Here is an 18011-nt window from a genome sequence, read left to right as displayed (position 1 = left end):
ACAATTTGTTGATCACTTCCAGAACTAATACTTTGGGACATGATTAATAAGACATTAAACTGTTGATCTATAGTGAAAAAAAAATTGGATTTTTAGGCAATTTTTTGAGCTACCATATTTTATAGCTACTTTACTCAATACTGGTCTGTGCGACAATTTAACCATTTTGCCACGACATGCCTCATATTTTCATTATCACTCTTATCATCTCTCAACTTCTTATCCCCATAATTATTATATCATTATCATCATCTTCATTATCATTTTTTGATAGATATAATAAAATATTTAATGTAATGTAAACATTCCAAACAGGACATTTGTAGCAAAAAACAGTGATAGATTTTATAGGAGGGATATGTTTTACATTGGATAGAGCCTGAAAGTAAAGTAATGTAATATAGTATAATTTAATGTATAGAGTGAACAACCATGTAATTATAATATTGATGCATTTTATTTTCAATTCTACTTTCTTATACTCTTTATTTAATGTTTATACAGGAGGGAACCACCATGTGTACTGAACTACAGTGCATAATTCCTGATTTCTGTTCTAATCCTGTTATGGTGGAGGATCAGTGCTGTCCCATATGCCCAGGTAAGGAGGGGGATTGATGCTTCAAGAATCCTGTAAGGCACTTTCTTGGGAACTGAGTGAGGGACAGCTTGTACCATAATAATATTTTTAAACAGGGTTCTCAAGGATAACATGCTCACATATTTTTATTACATTTATTAGCAAAACGAATGCTATTTGCACAAGCCTGGAAACGATATCATGACCCATGGATAAAAATAAGCAATCTCCTTCAGTATGAATGATCCGGGACAAGCTAAGAAGCTAACACAGTCAAAAAGTTCTTGTTTTTTCAACAGTAGGAACCAGCATATATTTGGATGCTGGAAGACTGCCTCTGGGATGTGACTGGCATCAGTGGGAGGAACAAAACTGAAGTGAACTTTAAAGGACATTTTGTTTTTTAAAATATAGAAAACTACAAACACTGTTAACAAAATGACAAACACCATACACCAGCTACCAGCAAATGATACAGGCCCCTTAATGTTAACAGTGGTTTATAATTTCAAATAAATAGATATGAAAGGAATATAAAATGTCTGCTAGATTATTTTGATTGTTTCTTGAAATTTAATGATGTATAGGGTGTGAGATTAATGGTGTGACCTACGACGAAGGCGAAAGATTTCAACCCAGCAATGACCCATGTGAAACCTGCTACTGCATAGTAAGTTGTTTAAAAAAATAGTTTGTATCAAAATTCTGGAAAATAAAACGATATATTGTTTAATTCAAAATATTTTAGAATTGATTTTAGCCTTTTGTATCATTCTATATCATAGCACCAATTTGAAGTTATTTATATGTTTCTTTGGTTTTTTTTTTCTTTAAGAATGGTTTGACCTGCTACAGAGAGCCTTGTCCGTCGTTAGTGGATTGTCCAAGTGAAAATGTCGTACCGCCTGCTCCTGGGGAATGCTGCTCTTCGTGTAATGCAGGTAAGTAAAAAAAGAAAATGTAAAATAAATACCAATATTTGACTACCAACATCACTTGATAAAAAAAACTACTAACTGTGTTTTCTATGGCTTTTTTCTGCATTGATTTGTCAACCATTTTTAATCTTGCATTTCAGCATTATCTCTGAATTTCAACTGTTCTCTACAAAATATTGGCATGACAATGAAACCATTTGGCAATAAATGTTATACTTGTCATTGTGCGGTGAGTATTAATTTATTTTCAAATTTATTCCTAAGATCAGTAGGCCATTAGCCCATTTTATACATATAACCATGGAGTAAGGAAACGTTACTGCATGATATAATATGGCATATAATAATGAGCACTGTCGAGAATTAATATGCTTTTACAGTGAGTTGTAAAATAATAATAATAATAATAATAATGCATGATTATGTATCAATATGTCGTAGACAAACCTTATGATGATTTATAATGATTAAAAAAGGAGATTGGGTAATATTAACATTTAGCTGTCCTTAATCTTTATAATTTACTTAACAATAAATTTACATCCCTTTACATTATATTGATCTATCATTTTACTTCCATGACTTCAGGAAGTTGGTCGCTGGGACTGCAGAATGCAAATGTGCCCAGCACTTGACTGTCCAATCAGAGAACAGATTTCAAATCCAGGCGACTGCTGCCCCCATTGTGAAGGTAAAGACTGTTGAGGATTTCAACCACAACAAAAAATAACCACAACATTTTTTAAAGAATTATATTTGTGTAGGATATAAACAAAATAGTAAGCGTGTTACATTAAAATTGTAATTTTTAATTAATTTAAATATTTGTATTCATCAATGTATTATTTTTTGTTCTGTTCTGTTTAAAGTATGTTATGTTGATGAACTTGGTGATGTGTTAGTTTACCTGAATGGTGAGACATGGAAAGATCCAAGGAATATTTGCGCCACCTGTACTTGTAATGTAAGTTTACATTCATTAACCTGAATTCCAATTTGTTAAAATAATTATAGCTAAGAAATCAAGTTAAACAGTCAATCAATTTATACCTTATGTAATAGTTTTACCTATAATGACTGTTTAAGATTTCAGTGCATCGACTTAATGTTCATACATCAAATCATTTAGTGTATATATTTTAGAAATGTCCGATTTTTCATAATTTATTTATCTTTGTAGATGTAGTTTGCCCCCTCCAATATTCGAGACCACCTTTGGGACCTGAAAATTGTGGTGGTCTCGGGGTTTGGTCCCCAATTAGAGGGTTAGCTTAGTTTTAAAAGACTGAAGATCGGTATTTAGTTCTTTGAAAAAGTGGTCTCGAATTGGAAGGGTCTCAGAATTAGAGCGGTCTCGAAGGTCTTGGAGGGTGCACTGTACTATCTGGCAGTTTATTTACTAACTTTATATAGTTTATTACACAAGATTCTGCCAGCAGTCTATGCCGCTGATGAAGCCAGCATAGACTGTTGGCGAAAGCTTGTGTAATAAGGTGCTACCAGTGTTTCATTTTAGATATTTTAACTGACTAATACAGTATAATGTTCATTTTGTATTATTTTATTTTTCATTATCTACTCATGATTAACTCATTTATCACTTCTGTTATTTAGCGAGGTACAGTCAGTTGCCAGATGGACCAGTGCAGACCACTGAACTGTGGAGAAGGCTTTGTTGAGCATCTTCCTAAAGGGGCTTGCTGTTCTGTGTGCCGAGGTGAGATATTGAGCGAGATTTTACAGATTATACCTAACTTAATCTGGTATTTGAATATCATGAAAAGAATTCAATTTGGTAAAATTATTTTTTTTTCTTTATAATTATAGCCAGTGAAAGTCCATGTAATTTTGATGGTTTGCTGTATCAGGTATGTGATAATTCAAAACAAATTATTTTTGCTAATAATTTATTTTTTGTTAAGACATTGTTTTTCATTTTCCCAACATTCGTTTTCTGTTTATCCAACATGTACTTTCGTTTTTTGTGACACTTTTTCCTTCATTCATCCAGCGTTGTCAATACTTGTCTGTAGCATTCATCTTACAAATATATAAACCTTCTAATATGTTAGTAGTTAAGTAAAAAATAAAATTCGATAAATATTACATGAATTAGGAAAAATATGTAAGTATAATATTAATACAATATTATTTTTTTTCTTTGTTTACTTCTAGCCTGGTGAACAGTGGAAGCGGGATGAATGTACATCATGTCTATGCAATCAGGGAGAGACTCGCTGTGTTCGAACAAAATGCCGTCAGCTTAGCTGCAAATCAGTAAGATTTGCTTCATATCATTTATTATCCATATAATCATTGAAACATTCATATTTATTGCTGCCAAATTACACAAATCAATGGCGATGTTCGTATTCTGTAAGTTAGATATCTGGATAAACAGACAAATGGCACTGTTCCTAGACAAGAGTGTTGGAAAACTTTACTTTGAAGGACACAATACAATGAAAAGAAAACTAATGTACATAACATTGTAACATAAGTACAATTTGCGTTTACCTTGTCCTATAAGAAAACAATGTTTTTCTGTTTGTCGGCTCCTAGCCTAGTCCCAATTTGCACAGACACATAGAGCGCTGTTTGTGGTGATGGCGCAACCAGAAGCAATTATGTGATGCTTGTAAGTTCTGATCCTTTTGGACAAGTTTCTAACCACACAGGCAAATATTCCCAACATCTTCATTTAGATGTTATTGGTTAATCGTCTTCAAATTTATTTTCTTTTCAGGATGAGATCTTATACCTGCCACCTGGCCAGTGCTGTCCAATGTGTATGACAAGTAAGTTACCATATTATTTCAAAATTTTAACCCAAACTTTACTTTCAGTATTGTGTTATGTTAGTAGAATTTGTAAAGCACATAAGATAGCTAGGATCAACTACCATGAAACCGTTTTACCCTTCAATGCAAATGGTTTCTCCATCTTGTATTTTGTGTTATTGTTTGTATAGAGCCTGGAACATGTGTTGCATTTGGAGATCCTCACTACAGAACCTTCGATAACAAGATGATTCACTTCCAAGGAGCATGCCGCTACATCATGGCAATGGACTGCGAGAATGAAGACTTTGTGTAAGGAATATTCCATCAGTTTGTATATAAATTTCCATTCTTTTTCAAGAGTAGCATATTAAAATGTAATATTGTTTTTCTTATCTGTAGCGTTGAGGTGAAGAATGACAACCGGGGGCAGAATGGAGTGTCATGGACCGAAGAGGTCACAGTGATGATCGGAGGTCATGAGATTGAAATAGGTCAAGGTGGTGTTGCAAAGGTCAATATTAAAGTGTTTTTTTCTTAATTTCTGATCAATATTCATTTGCCTATAAAGCAGAGTCTGTGTACTCACAATAATAGAATGTTCATATTTGGCGAAACTTTTTAGATGTATGCAGTGTGAACACCAAGGATGATCTATAAAAGACTTTTTTCCAATGGGTGTTCATCTGATGGTAAAGTATTACACCAGAAGAAATTCCCCTACTCTTTTCCGTGTACTGCATTCCTTAACATGCACATGGGCCATATTGCAAATGGGACCAACTAGGGTTTCTTTTGAAAGACAGTGCACTGCACGTTTTGATACTTGCTTTTTAGCCCTCCACCTAAAACACAAGGGAAGTAGCAGGCTCAATCAAACTATGTTATTGTCAAAATAGAGAGCAGCTTAGCTCAGTCAGCTAAACTGGTGGTAGCCATTGTGTGCGCACTAAACCGTGGAGATACCTAGGTCCTTGGTTCAATTCCCATCGCTACTTTTCTTGCGTTCAGCTGGAGAGCTAAATTGCAAGTTATGATAGCGCATTGCCATTCGGAAATGTTTAAGCCATTGGTCTATCTATCTATTTATCTATTTATAGTTCATCCAGAATACACAACAAACAAATAGTTCAAATAATGATATTGATAAAAATCAATTCGTAATAACTTGTCTACAGATAGGAGAGAAGGTATTCCATGCAGCACCAAAATGAATTAAGATCTGATGGATCTGATATGTACATATTTAAATAATACTAAATAAAACATAATATTTAATATATTTTTAAAAATATATACGAGATATTTTACTTCCTTATATATTAGGTTGATGGATTCAATGTGATGCTGCCATATCTTCTTGCTCCTCATTTTTCAATTGAAACTCAAGGCAACAATTTCTACCTAACAACAAATGTTGGATTAAAGGTATACTTCCTTTAGTTATACTTATTTACATATCATGAATATTCAGTTCCATAATTAACACATTTTAAAAATTTTTGTGATCACTTGATTGTTCATGTGTGCAACAGACATTTTCAGTCGGAGTCTCAGTTATGTAGAAGAAAATGTAATAATTAGAATAACAATCCAGCAACAAAATTACTATCTTGGTTTACGATATAAAAGGAATCACTAGAATGTTTATTTTTTAGGTGCTATGGGATGGTCGGAGTTACTTAGAGGTCAGTGTTCCAGGGTCATATGCCACCAAGACTTGCGGTCTGTGCGGCAACTTCAACGGGTACCATCAGGATGATCTTAAACTACGATCTGGACGCTTTACAAGTTCTGTAGCCGAATTTGGAAATAGTTGGAAGGTAAAACAAGGCAATTTATGGATACTTCTTCTCACTACTCAAGTGTTTAAATGAGAACCTGGTAGACTAAAGCCAGGAACACACTGTGTCGGCCAACGGTCTGCCGACGAATCACTGTGTGTAAGTGTTATGTGTAACTGAACGTTTATATAGCACCTATCCTTTTGGATTCAGTATTGCTGCCATAACAGTGCAGTAGCAGGGAGCCCACCAGTACCCTATTATCCCTATTATCAAAGAGTATAGAACTATAAGAGGTCCGACTCTGATGGTTTCATTGGAATATAATCCTATTTTCAAAAAATACTGCCATGAAGGGGTGTGTACTTAAAAGACAAGTTTTGAGTTAACTCTATTTGAATTCTAATATGACGCCCCCTATCTTGTGGCTGTACTTCTTTTTTAATGTTCCATTGCGTGAATACAAAGTCAGGGCAGTCAGACCTCCTGCAAATTCTATACTCTCTGCTATTATACTCAATGTTGGAGAGAAGAAAAGCAAAGGAAGGTTCCATGCTCAAGGACTCAACTGAAATGTACAGCAAGGAGTTGAAACACGACTTCAACATTGGCAAACCATACCATTACCACTGCACCTACCTGCTTGTTTATGGTTTTTTTTGCCAGTTATTAAAAATAAAATAAAATCTATAATAATATGTTGTCTTTGATCTTTCCTTTAGACTGAGGATTACAGTAATGGTAATTGTGAAGTAGAAGACATTGACCCCTGTGCATCAGCATCGTACATGGCAAGAACGATGGTGAATGCAAAATGTGGCATTCTCAAGTCACCTCGCTTTGCACAATGTCACGTTGCCATTCCACCAGAGGACTACTTCGCATCCTGCGTGTATGACCTGTGTGCGTGTGGATCAAGTGATACATGTTTGTGTGATGTGTTATCCGCTTACGCTGCCGAGTGCAGGCAGATTGGCATTAATCTTAACTGGAGAACGGCTTCACTTTGTGGTAAGTTCAATTCGGTTAGGGCAACTGTATAAAAATTATTATATACCGCATACATAGATTCTAGGCATCTGATTGGTTAAAATGTGGGCAATAACTTTGACCATCATTCCTATGATGTAAGTTTGAATGATAGTTCATAAATTCTCAGGAAAATCTCAGTGACGTGGAGACCGTTTGGTCTAAAAGAGAAAAATTCAAGTTTCAAGGCGGGAGTAGATCAAGTCCCCTACACTAGGCCGCAGAATTTTCAGTCTCGCACCTGCAAATTTGTCTAACCTGGAGTCTCTGGAACTCTATGATGCTTTTAAATCTTGGTTTCAATTTGAATAATTGATTTCAACCCGGTATCATGAGATACAACTACACCTCTTAACTACCGTTATATTAATTCATATTTTACAGCTGTCAACTGCCCGAAAGATCGTGGTTTTACCTTTGATGAATGTGGCCCAGCGTGCCCTAAAACGTGCGAAAACAAAGATCTGCCATTGTCTGCTATAAACGACCGGTGTCTGCGACCATGCGTCCCCGGTTGTAATTGTGCAGCCAGTCGTGTCTTGCATAACGGCAGCTGTATCAAGGCAGAGGAGTGTCCAATATTTGTAGGAAATGCTACAATCGTTGAGCAACCTGAGGAAATCGATATGAATAATGGATGAAAAAATAAATCACCTAGTGTAAGCTAAGTTATCAAATTCCAAAAAGGCCTTGCGCATCATGCATTGCATCAGAAAACACTGCTGGAATAAATATATATTTGTAATTTATACTTTTTAAAAACTATTTTATTTTTATATGATTATTATACATGATTTTCTAAGGGATAGAAGAAGTATAAAGGGTTATAAAGTTCATTTTTTTCACTCTGCAAACAGAATTTAGTCAACAGTTCACAAATTTTCTATCAATGATTATTATGATGATGATAATAATATCAACATATTTTTATCATTTTCAATATTTAAAATCATGGACTGTTTTATCTAATACTCATAGAATCTTGCAATGTAGTTAGGTAATTAATCATGATTAATTTTAATTGTAAATATTAAACATTTTAGACACTTCATCGGTGCTAAAAAATTACGAATAATACAGTAACTATTCTCATAATTAAAAGAATCATCTCAGTAATTATCATGATAATCATCATGATATTTATAATCTTCTTCATCAACATCATATTCATAAATATAATCATCATTTTCATAATCATAACTGTGAACATAATAATCAGTGGCGTATCTAGGGATATTGAAATGGGGTTGCTGATAAGGAGGGGGAGTGAAGATGGAGTGAGAGGGCTCAATGTTAAAGCAAGGGGGTGCTAGCTGACAAAACAAGGTGGTATAAGGCGATTTTTCACTACTTAGAACTGATATTTTTATTTATAAAAAATTTCAGAGGGCGACTGGTGGGGGGGGAGGTGCAAGCTTTTTTCGGGTGGAGGGGGAATTTACTTCACCTAGATATGCCACTGATTATAATAGTTCATTATCAACATAATAGGCACAGTTATATTAGTTTCTGTAGTAGGTTGGCCTTGTTTAATGATTACTATCTTATTTCAAACAGTTCATGAAAGCATACCTACATATCTTTAGACAGACCATCAGCCAGTTCCAAAATATATTTTAATGTAATATGTGGCCTATCTATATTTTCCTTCTTATTTGTGATTAAAATTATTGATTAATTGACTTAAAAATTATTGTCTTAACTTGCCTAAGTCAACTTCAAATAATTTCGATCTTATTCTACATGCCAAATAGTTGTGTTTTTCATTAATTAATGATCTGTATGTCAAATTTTATCTAAGTCGAACAATTTTTCAATGGCATTTTGAATTCGACTTGGGCAAGTTCAACTGTATATATACTGTTCTACATTAACTCAGTACACAAAGGAGTGTGAAACAACTCGGAAGAAAGTGATGCAAGCCATCATTTTAGATTTTATTTATTTATCATCAATTTAAGAATCAAAACCTGTCAATCAAGCTGTATAATCAGTAACATATTTTTTATATGTGTTTCCTTGTATGAATACTGACTGCCTATCTATTTGATATACAACTAGGTAATCCAAGAGTATATATTTTAGTATGTACATTTTTTTATGTATTAATTTAGTATTGGTATTTAGGTAATTTCATACAGTGACTTAATATTGACTCTGACATGACAATATTCAACATGGCATGTTCTAATAATTCAAGTTATGCTTTCTTGTTTTCTTTTCTCTTTTATATATTCATATTTTGTAATGTCAAAAGTAACATATATTTTATGAAAAAATACCAGTGCTGCAGACACAAACTTTAAAATCTTCAACAGGGTGTGTTACCATAATTTCCTCTATGCTCTTCATTTTAATGCATGTATGTTCAGTGAAACACATAACATATTTTTAATAATTATCAAATCTTTTAACAACTGTATATGATTCTTCATTTCTATTTTACATATCCTATGTATTGATAAATAATTAATTGTGTTCTCAAATGTGTAGCTAAAAGAATTGTAAATGGCTTAATTTTTACTGTACGATAAGGTGACCACTGATTTCATTATTTGTTATCATGCTAAGATAAAACAACAAAAAATAATAATCAAAATTATATTGGTTTTTCTATGCAAATATTGTATAAAGTGAAGATGCAGAAGATGCAGAATCATAAAATATTTATAATCAGTGACTTGGTATAAGTAAAAATAAAATAAAATTCAACAGTGATGTTGTTAGTCTATGAGTGACATACTTACCTTACCTTATATAATTATCCATGAAATACACAGGTTGGCTTATGAATAAATTAAATCAGCCTCCAATCCAATGGTGCTATTCAAATATTGTCTTTCCATATTGACAAGTACTATTTCTATTAAGTTTATTTTCAGGTATATTGCCATTTTCGTTACAACATTAATATTATATTAAAAGATAAATTACATAATATTAAATTATTTCTCTCAATATAGATTTATACATTTTTTATTTCATTTATATACATTAAAGTGGTGTATTGTTGAAGAATTGGTTGGCGTATACTCTTCGGATGCATATTGTTACATATAGCCTATTTCTGATGCAGAAGGACATTGGGAGCACATTCTTTCATTTTTTGCTGCCAAAATTCTTTTATAAAACTTTCTTTTTTAAAACACTCTGAATTGTTGGCACAGCCCCATTGTGTTCCCCTGTTTTTCTAATTATATCTGCTTGTAGTCATTATATTTTTTTACACCAGTCACTATAGTAAGCCTTTGTAGGGCAATGATGAAAAATAATTACTTGTAGGCAAGATTATTGTCTTAAAACAAATATACTAGACATACTTAATGACAAACTATAATTTGTACAGTACACCAGACAATACACTAAATAACATGACTGAAGGGGTGTAATTTTTTTTTTCCTCAGCTTCCTGGATTTTAGATGAAATTAATGTATTTAATTTGTACATTTACAAATGCACAATTCATTAATTCACTATGCATGTTTAAAATTGCTGATGGTGTATAGTTTAAATATTGGAATACAACATTTGCACACGTGCATTGCATGTGTAAAGTGCTTTTTAATTCTCTCACCCATCAGTTATTTTTATAGGTCAAAATGAGAGTAGTATTTTATCTCTTGTACTTAGAATTATATAAACTGTATGTAGTGTTTAATAAAATCAATATACAGTATACCAATAGAGTATTGTTGACTTTCTCATTAAACAAATCAGATGTTATTTTGTGAGCGAGATACAGTTCGCCCTCCAAATCGAGACAACTTTGTGACCTGAAAATTGAGGTGGTCACGGTTTTGGCCTGAAATTAGAAGGTTAGATTAGTGTTAAAAGATTGGCATTTACTTATTTAAAAAAGTGGTTTCAAATTAGGAAGGTCTCAATTACCTGGAAACTTTGTCGGTAGGTAAGTACTCACGACTCACAACTGTCTTGCTGATATTTACAGCCTGTTACATTCCTGATGATGACATAATTAATGTTGAAATATTGAATCCCGACACGATGGTGTGCATTTCGATACTTGAGTATGTATTATACTATCTTATCTGTTACAGTATCTCTTGAACAAATTTCCTTTCTCCATGTTGTATTGGTGTCAAATCACATATGATACAGTATGTGCTCTGTTGGATTAGATTTCTTTACCAAAATTTAATTTTTCCCATTTTTATTATTTGGCATTCAGGGACAAGGTAGAGTATGTGGAGGGACTGCTATAGTTTCAATATGTTGTATTATTATGGATGAAAAGCATCCTCATTGTTGCCATCATTTTCTTTTTTGCGCATTATTGTATTGCATGTACAGAGACCAGTAATTTTCCTCTAACCTCAACTCAAAACACAACATATAAATATTCAATATCATTTTCTCTTTTTATATCATAAAGACATATCCTAATATAACTTCCACCTTCCGTATAATGTTAGTAATCAGTGAATTCATTTCATTTAAAAATAAATATTAAAAACAGAGTACTAGTTTGAAAAACATGCAAATTAAATTAAATTGAGTTTAATGACCAGAATCATGGATCACTCTATATAACAATATTTAAGTGCCAACTCTGTTGCATTCAATCCTAGCAATAGAAACTGTACACAAATTTGCCAAGCAAAGAATTGCACACAAATATGTGAGACAAGTAATGAGGGTTATTCAAGGAGCTGAGCAATCAATCTCCAATTAAAAATCAACTCCAGCCAGATTTAAACTTGGTGTCTTCAGCGCAAAGAACATCACCTTTTACCAAAATGCTCATTGAGGACAGTATGTAATTTACATTCTCTTATATTTCTGATTTAATTTTGGGAGATCAATATCATGAACTCTAGTAGTGTTTTGACTATCAAAATAAACTGATTTTTAAAATATATCTACAAAAACAAGTTAAATCATCATTACTATTGATAAGGTAAAGATATTTGAAAACAAAGTACATAAAACATTTTAAGAACAGATCCCAACACTGAGTAAACTCATGTAGGTACCTTATTAACTACAGTACATACAAGACTATTACTGTATTACTAGAACGTAGTGAAAAAACAAGGCAAACAATTCCAAGAGAATTATTATAACCCAGATTGCAAGAATGTCACAGTAAATATGGCTACATTATATATTATCTACCAAATTATGAACAAAGAATAGTAATATCCATGAAGTGAAAATTAAAAACTAAATGTTTAAAAAAATTCACTGAATTATAGTTTTTCTTCAGTTACATTTTAGCACATTGTTTTCCCCAAAATGCTAATGTTTGTCTCTTATTTTATGTACAATGTATATATTTATACACTCTAAATTGGTATGTTTTTACCAACTTTTTTTCCTTCACGAAATGAGCAAAAGCATAACATTATTTTTTTTTTGTAGAGTGGTCAAGTTATTCTATACTGTATATCAAAGCTATACTGCCATGTAAATCTAATAAAAATATTTCTTGACTGTTTTTGGCAGTATATCTTTAATTACATTCATCATGAACTATTTATTTAACATTGATTAGATGAAGTGTAAATGTGTGCTGATAATTTTCTATCCATCGAAACTCAATGCTAATAACTTCTGTAACAATACATTGTATTAGTTAATAGCAATGTTACATGTTTCAGGGGGTGGTCTTCCAATTAATTAACTCTATCAAAGTGCTCTTGCAGTAGTTGTGATCAACCCCTCTTGTTATGCATTTACAGTTTCGCAATTCAGAAAATAGAGAATCAGGATAAAAATGAGCCTAGAAATTGTTTTTTTATTTACTCTCGACGTAAGTTATCCAATCTAGCTTGGAGATCAGCATCTGCATCATTCATCTCGGCATCAGCAACCGGTACCTTCTGTCCAGGCGTTGTCAACGCTGAGCCTGTTCCTGGTAAACCTTTAGAGGAGATGAATAAAAAAAAGATGATAATTTGGTAATGGTACAATAATAATATTAATACAATATTGTATTATATTATAAAATATTGTACAAAATAATGACAAGTCTCCCTCTAATTAAAGACCCCTGCAATTGAAGATCATCTCCAATTTAAGACCATTTTTCTGTGGTTTAAAATTAACATCTTTTATATTTATTATTCTAATTATAGGCCAAATTTGCTAAAAACCATGAAAGCCCCGGACCTGTATAAAAGGATGATAAAAACACAACAGCAATGGAATACCACCATAGCAATAACAATATAATAAGTTGTACTATAAAAAATGAATACCAATAAATGGAATTGTTCCTCCGTTCCTTTTAGCGAATAATCGCATATAATCGATTCTAGTTACTGTTATTAATTGACTGGAAAAGTCATAGCAGGGTCACCGACGAGCAGGTTAACAGCATGGACCCCCATTTATACTCCTGGGTGAAGAGTGGCAAAATGCCACATACAGTAAGTAAAGTGTCTTGCCCAAGGACACAAGCAATGCGACGAGCATCGGTCTTGAAACCCCGATCTCACGATTAAAAGTCCAACACCTTACACGCTCCCACAAATAAATGGAATAACTGAATGTATAAAAACTCACCAGATAATTCATCTCCAAGTGATAAACCAAGCTCATCAAGTACTTGGGAAACTATTGCCTCACTGAAAATAATTTAACAAATCTTATTAATTAAATTATTAATTATAATATTTAATATTAGGCATGTTCAGACGAGTCAGAAGTAAGCTTTGAAGTAGCAGTTTACTTGCATAAGCCCTGGGTAGTGCCTGTGAAGATGCTCTTTGTATTATAAGGTACTTCAATGTTACTACAGACGATATACTCCTGAGCAGATTCAGGAGTAAGTGTGCTTCTTCCGTGTATACAAGAAATGTAAGGAATACGCGATGTGTAGACGCACTTACTTCAGAGCTCGCAAGTAAATACAACATTTATTTAGACCTCAAATTTTTTCATAAGATCAATAACTATAAATAAATGAGTGCTAAAATAACATTTCCTGTGATGTGTAAACCTTTGTAGACATGATGTTTTCATAATTGTTTACAATTTCAAGCATCTTTATGCATCTGCATCTGCATATGCATCTGTATGCATCTGTATGCAAAATAAGAGAGACAACAAAAGTAGTGATTATCACTTCTGAAAAATTTACATAAACTCCTAAAGTAAAAACAACATTATGCCCTGGGTGAGCCTCGTGTGGACACTTGTCTGCAGTAACGCATGCTTGAAATTTTATGTCTGTTCAAACTTTACATCAGGCGGAAGGCCATCTGAACATAACTAATGATAATGTAGCCCAATGTAGGCCTATATTTTGCATGTTTCAGAAAATGGGTGTATGCTTTAAAATATTAAGCAAATTAAATAAAAGAGAAATATTAATGAACAATATACTGTATAATACCGTGGAAAGAAATAACGTAAATATATTCAACAATTATTTATAACTGAATGTAAATTAATGCAATTATCACATATTTAGCGTCAATTAGTATGGAAATCCACTGCTTATTTCATCAACCTTTCTTGACCCTTCAGGGTTTTAAAAAATATAAACTTACCCTTCCTCTTCATCCTCCTCTTCTCCCATGGCATCATCAATTGCATCGCTCATCATCTCTTCTTTCATATCCATGATCTCAGACTGTCTTTCAAAATCCATCATAATCTTCTGTATCTGTGGTAACTTCATCTGAAAAAAAAAATCAATGTCAACTTTTATGTAAATTAATCACTTGTCCACGAGCATTGTTTAGAAACCTTGGTGAATACAATTAAGTATGATATCTTGTTTGACTAACACAGCATTAAGTTATATACTGTATAAATAACATTAAGTTAGCAATGCACTAAACATGATGATTAATGTTATTTATCAATAATCAAATTGTCACTATTCTGGTAGTAAACAGACTTTTGGAGAAGCTGAGTCTGGTGGTCATTTCTCACTGAGGATGTCACACAGCAGAACAAACAGCAAACGACGCATGTTGCAAATGGTTTGCATGTTTCAACACAATGTTTCTGTTGCTGTCACTTGCAATTTTCATGCTCTGTGTAAATAGGCCTCTGAACTACATTTCCCTCAAAAATCTAAACATCCTTCAGCATTCTGTCTTGTGATTAGGTATTAAAGGGTCTGTAGCATCATCGAGACATGCATATTTAATACTTATTAAGCATTACCTCTGATGTCAACAAATGAGACTGCCTATTTAAATTAATAAGTATGAACAACATTGACTTACCTGCTTATTCATGGCTCCCATTGCTTTGGTTACACCTTTCATTGCCTGTGCCATTGCATTATTTGACCTAAGTGTTTGTATCTTAAGGGACACTGCTTGAATATTAGCCTTCATCATAATAAATTTCTTTACATATCTCCTAGTTCGGACCAAATCCTTTGCCATTACTTTGACTGCATCCTGTAAATACAATGGAATAATTACCAGAAATTAAAAGGTTTATTTGTGCACCTAGCTACAGCTCCTCTGCAATCCCCTTAAAAAAATATATGCAGAAAATTCAAATTAAAATTTTCACATCATTTTTTTCACATGATTATTTTACAAGCATAGCTCATTTATATTAGCACTACAAGTACATTGATTTACTCATTCATTTTTTCATTGAATCATATATTCACCTGTGCCTTCGTCTTGTGCTTGTGATTTTCGTTGAACTGTTTTAAAGTCTGTGGCTTGACTGTTTTATTGTGAACAAATACAAAGCATGTGCCACTGATTTCAAATAAAATTATTATTATTATTATTATTATTATTATTATTATTATTATTATTATTATCATCATTCATTCACATGCTCCCTTGCCCAATTATTAATTAATTTATTCCTTTAATATATAAACAAGTATTTCTTTTTTCTTTGTAAAAATATTCCAATAAATAAAATAAATACTCTGTTAACTGTAAAATAGTAAATTATAAAACCCTGTAATATAGTAAATTATAAAACCTAAATTGAAATGTAATTGAATAATGATGAGAATATTGGGAATTAGAAAATATAAATTGTTTTCTTTATAAGATTCCTTTGAAGGAGCAGGTAAAATTTTAATAAAAAGTTCATTACCATCAATGATACCCCTCTAGCAGATGTCATGTATTTTTCATTTATGTGAGTTTCGGTTGAGGGAGAAGTTTATTAGAAGCTCTAGTGTTGAAAGTGTGGATTTCTTTTCTTTTTTTTTTCAATGCAAAATTTGAATGAAAATTTAAATGAAAATAATAACATTACACTGTACAATTAGGGATGCACAAACCATTTGTCCTTGCTTGGCCATCTTTTTAATATCTGCTATAACTTTCTTCTCTTGTTGTTCCATCTTTTGTCTTTCTCTGTCTAGATCTCTCATTGCTTTGTTCAGTGCTCTTTGATTCTGCCTCAGCATCTGTTCTGGTGTCTTCCGTTTGCCAAATAGGAAGTCCATGATGCAGTATGTGTTTGTTACCACGGCTTGGGTGTAATGTCTGGATAGAGACATAAAAATGTTAGCTGATGTAAAGGCTATTAGAGAAACAACTTACAAAAAAACAAAACAAAAAAAGAAAAAAGATTTATTTTTTGGTCTGAGAATTTTCACTCAATGATTTCCTGACAAATATACTGTAGCAAAACTAAATAAACATAAAATGTATTTTTAGTTATATTCATAGCAGCTTGGCTAACAGGAAGAAGGGAGGGTGGAGGAAGAGGTTTTTCTTTTTTTTGGGGGGGGGGGTTTAAAGCAGTATGTTTGTTAATGGCCATGTTTGTTAGGCGACCGGTTTGTTAGGGAGGAGTTTGCTTAGTGGCAGGGGGAATATTTGCAGCAGTTTACACAGGGTAACTTTGCACCTTCAGGGGGAAAGTTTGTGAGGGAGCGACTTTAGTTAGGGGACAACTTTAGTTAGGGGACAAGTTGATTGGCATCCCTATGAATTGCATATTCCTGAATCAAAAACAAGGTGTTGAGTATTTTTTATAGAAGCATATGCTCCACCAAAACATAGACTTATATTCATCAATAAAAAAAAAAACAACCTTTTATACTTATAATTAAGATGACATAGTTTTTGCTGAAATAATTTAATAGTCATATTGACATAAAGTTGAATTTATAAATTAATCAAATGTGTCTGATTTGGGAACCAGTCAATTCGAGCAGATGCATGCAGATGGCAAGGAGGCGTGCCGACCACAATGGCAGGTTGTGTCAGATGGCTACTGGGTTCTTTACAGTGCATATGAGCCAATTGTGTACACTGGGCCTATGGTTTATAGTCCTTATCCGATATGACTTATTCCACCTCCAGAACCATACACAGGCCTAGACGTATGTGCTATTCAAACCAGCGCTGATATTATAGCACCTCCTGCCACTTGGCCATTCGACTCACCTTTCATATAGGCCTATAATAATATTAATAATTAATATTATTATTTTAATTTATTCATTTTTTTATTACCTAACTCGGCCTAGGCCTTTGTCGAGTAGCAGTCTACCTAGCCTACAGACTAGGTTTACCGTTCTCCCGTAGAGAAAGGTCCTCACTAGACGCAGTCTTAGGCCTACCCGGTGGCCTTCCCTGACGAGCAAGGCTAGCCTCTCTAGACTCTACTTACTAGGGCCTAAATACTAGGCTGGCCTATTCCTAGTTAGCTAGGCCTAACGCCTATCATCGGATTCCCTGCCATTTTACTCCTTACCTGGTTATAATACTTTAGCTGTAGGCCTATCTATATTTAAAATACTTAATCAGCATGAATATAATACTGTAATTATGTAGACTATGTTGTTATAAACCAGTTAAATAGAGCAGTGATCCACAGTCACAAGAATTACTTCACAAAAGTTGTTTGTTACTATAAATAGAAATATAGTAATGCGTCAGATCCTCCTTCTAGCGGACGCCCTTTAATGTCGAGCGAATGGATTAT

At 33.1% G+C, this 18011-nt stretch overlaps 2 protein-coding genes across 3 annotated transcripts in view; one reads left to right on the top strand and one right to left on the bottom strand.

Annotated features, from left to right (window-relative positions):
* The window catches only part of LOC117104682 (kielin/chordin-like protein), a 62404-nt gene extending 51608 nt beyond the window's left edge, over window positions 1-10796 (top strand). The window contains exons 56-71 of the mRNA XM_033245565.1: window positions 505-601; window positions 1168-1250; window positions 1416-1521; window positions 1659-1747; window positions 2107-2209; window positions 2388-2482; window positions 3133-3235; window positions 3346-3386; window positions 3694-3795; window positions 4265-4316; window positions 4490-4610; window positions 4701-4812; window positions 5625-5726; window positions 5957-6121; window positions 6805-7093; window positions 7496-10796. Coding sequence (XP_033101456.1) covers window positions 505-601; window positions 1168-1250; window positions 1416-1521; window positions 1659-1747; window positions 2107-2209; window positions 2388-2482; window positions 3133-3235; window positions 3346-3386; window positions 3694-3795; window positions 4265-4316; window positions 4490-4610; window positions 4701-4812; window positions 5625-5726; window positions 5957-6121; window positions 6805-7093; window positions 7496-7752 — 1917 coding nt within the window. The 3' untranslated portion in view covers window positions 7753-10796. The remainder of the gene's footprint in view (window positions 1-504; window positions 602-1167; window positions 1251-1415; window positions 1522-1658; window positions 1748-2106; window positions 2210-2387; window positions 2483-3132; window positions 3236-3345; window positions 3387-3693; window positions 3796-4264; window positions 4317-4489; window positions 4611-4700; window positions 4813-5624; window positions 5727-5956; window positions 6122-6804; window positions 7094-7495) is intronic.
* Window positions 10797-11601: 805 nt separating this feature from the next.
* On the bottom strand, window positions 11602-17963 carry LOC117104656 (charged multivesicular body protein 2a-like). Of its 2 annotated transcripts, XM_033245537.1 has the most exons (6): window positions 17781-17963; window positions 16354-16561; window positions 15317-15496; window positions 14630-14760; window positions 13641-13702; window positions 12875-12996 (listed from the first exon to the last, which is right to left on the bottom strand). In XM_033245537.1, the coding sequence occupies exons 2-6, from the start codon at window positions 16519-16521 to the stop codon at window positions 12875-12877; spliced, it is 663 nt and encodes a 220-aa protein (XP_033101428.1). In that variant the 5' UTR covers window positions 16522-16561; window positions 17781-17963. The 2 variants fall into 2 exon arrangements, with proteins under 2 accessions (XP_033101429.1, XP_033101428.1); XM_033245538.1 differs by lacking the exon at window positions 17781-17963 and having other exon boundaries at window positions 11602-12996; window positions 16354-16521.
* Between the last annotated feature and the right edge of the window lie 48 nt (window positions 17964-18011).

This window comes from Anneissia japonica, unplaced genomic scaffold (genome assembly GCF_011630105.1).
Source record: "Anneissia japonica isolate Jap-2015-1 unplaced genomic scaffold, ASM1163010v1 scaffold287712_len2945570_cov188, whole genome shotgun sequence".
In the NCBI taxonomy this organism is placed as follows: Eukaryota; Metazoa; Echinodermata; class Crinoidea; order Comatulida; family Comatulidae; genus Anneissia; species Anneissia japonica.
Note: the sequence above shows the minus strand (reverse complement) of the source record. Positions and strands in the feature narration are given on the sequence as shown.

Bases quoted from the DNA above. Each gene is read 5' to 3' on its own strand.
- LOC117104656 (XM_033245537.1), bottom strand. From the start codon at position 16,521: ATGGACTTCCTATTTGGCAAACGGAAGACACCAGAACAGATGCTGAGG. The intron at 13,703-14,629 runs GTAAGTTTATAT...AATTATTTTCAG, and splicing joins GAGGAGGATGAAGAGGAAGG to TGAGGCAATAGTTTCCCAAG. The intron at 12,997-13,640 runs GTGAGTTTTTAT...TCTCCTCTAAAG, and splicing joins ACTTGGAGATGAATTATCTG to GTTTACCAGGAACAGGCTCA.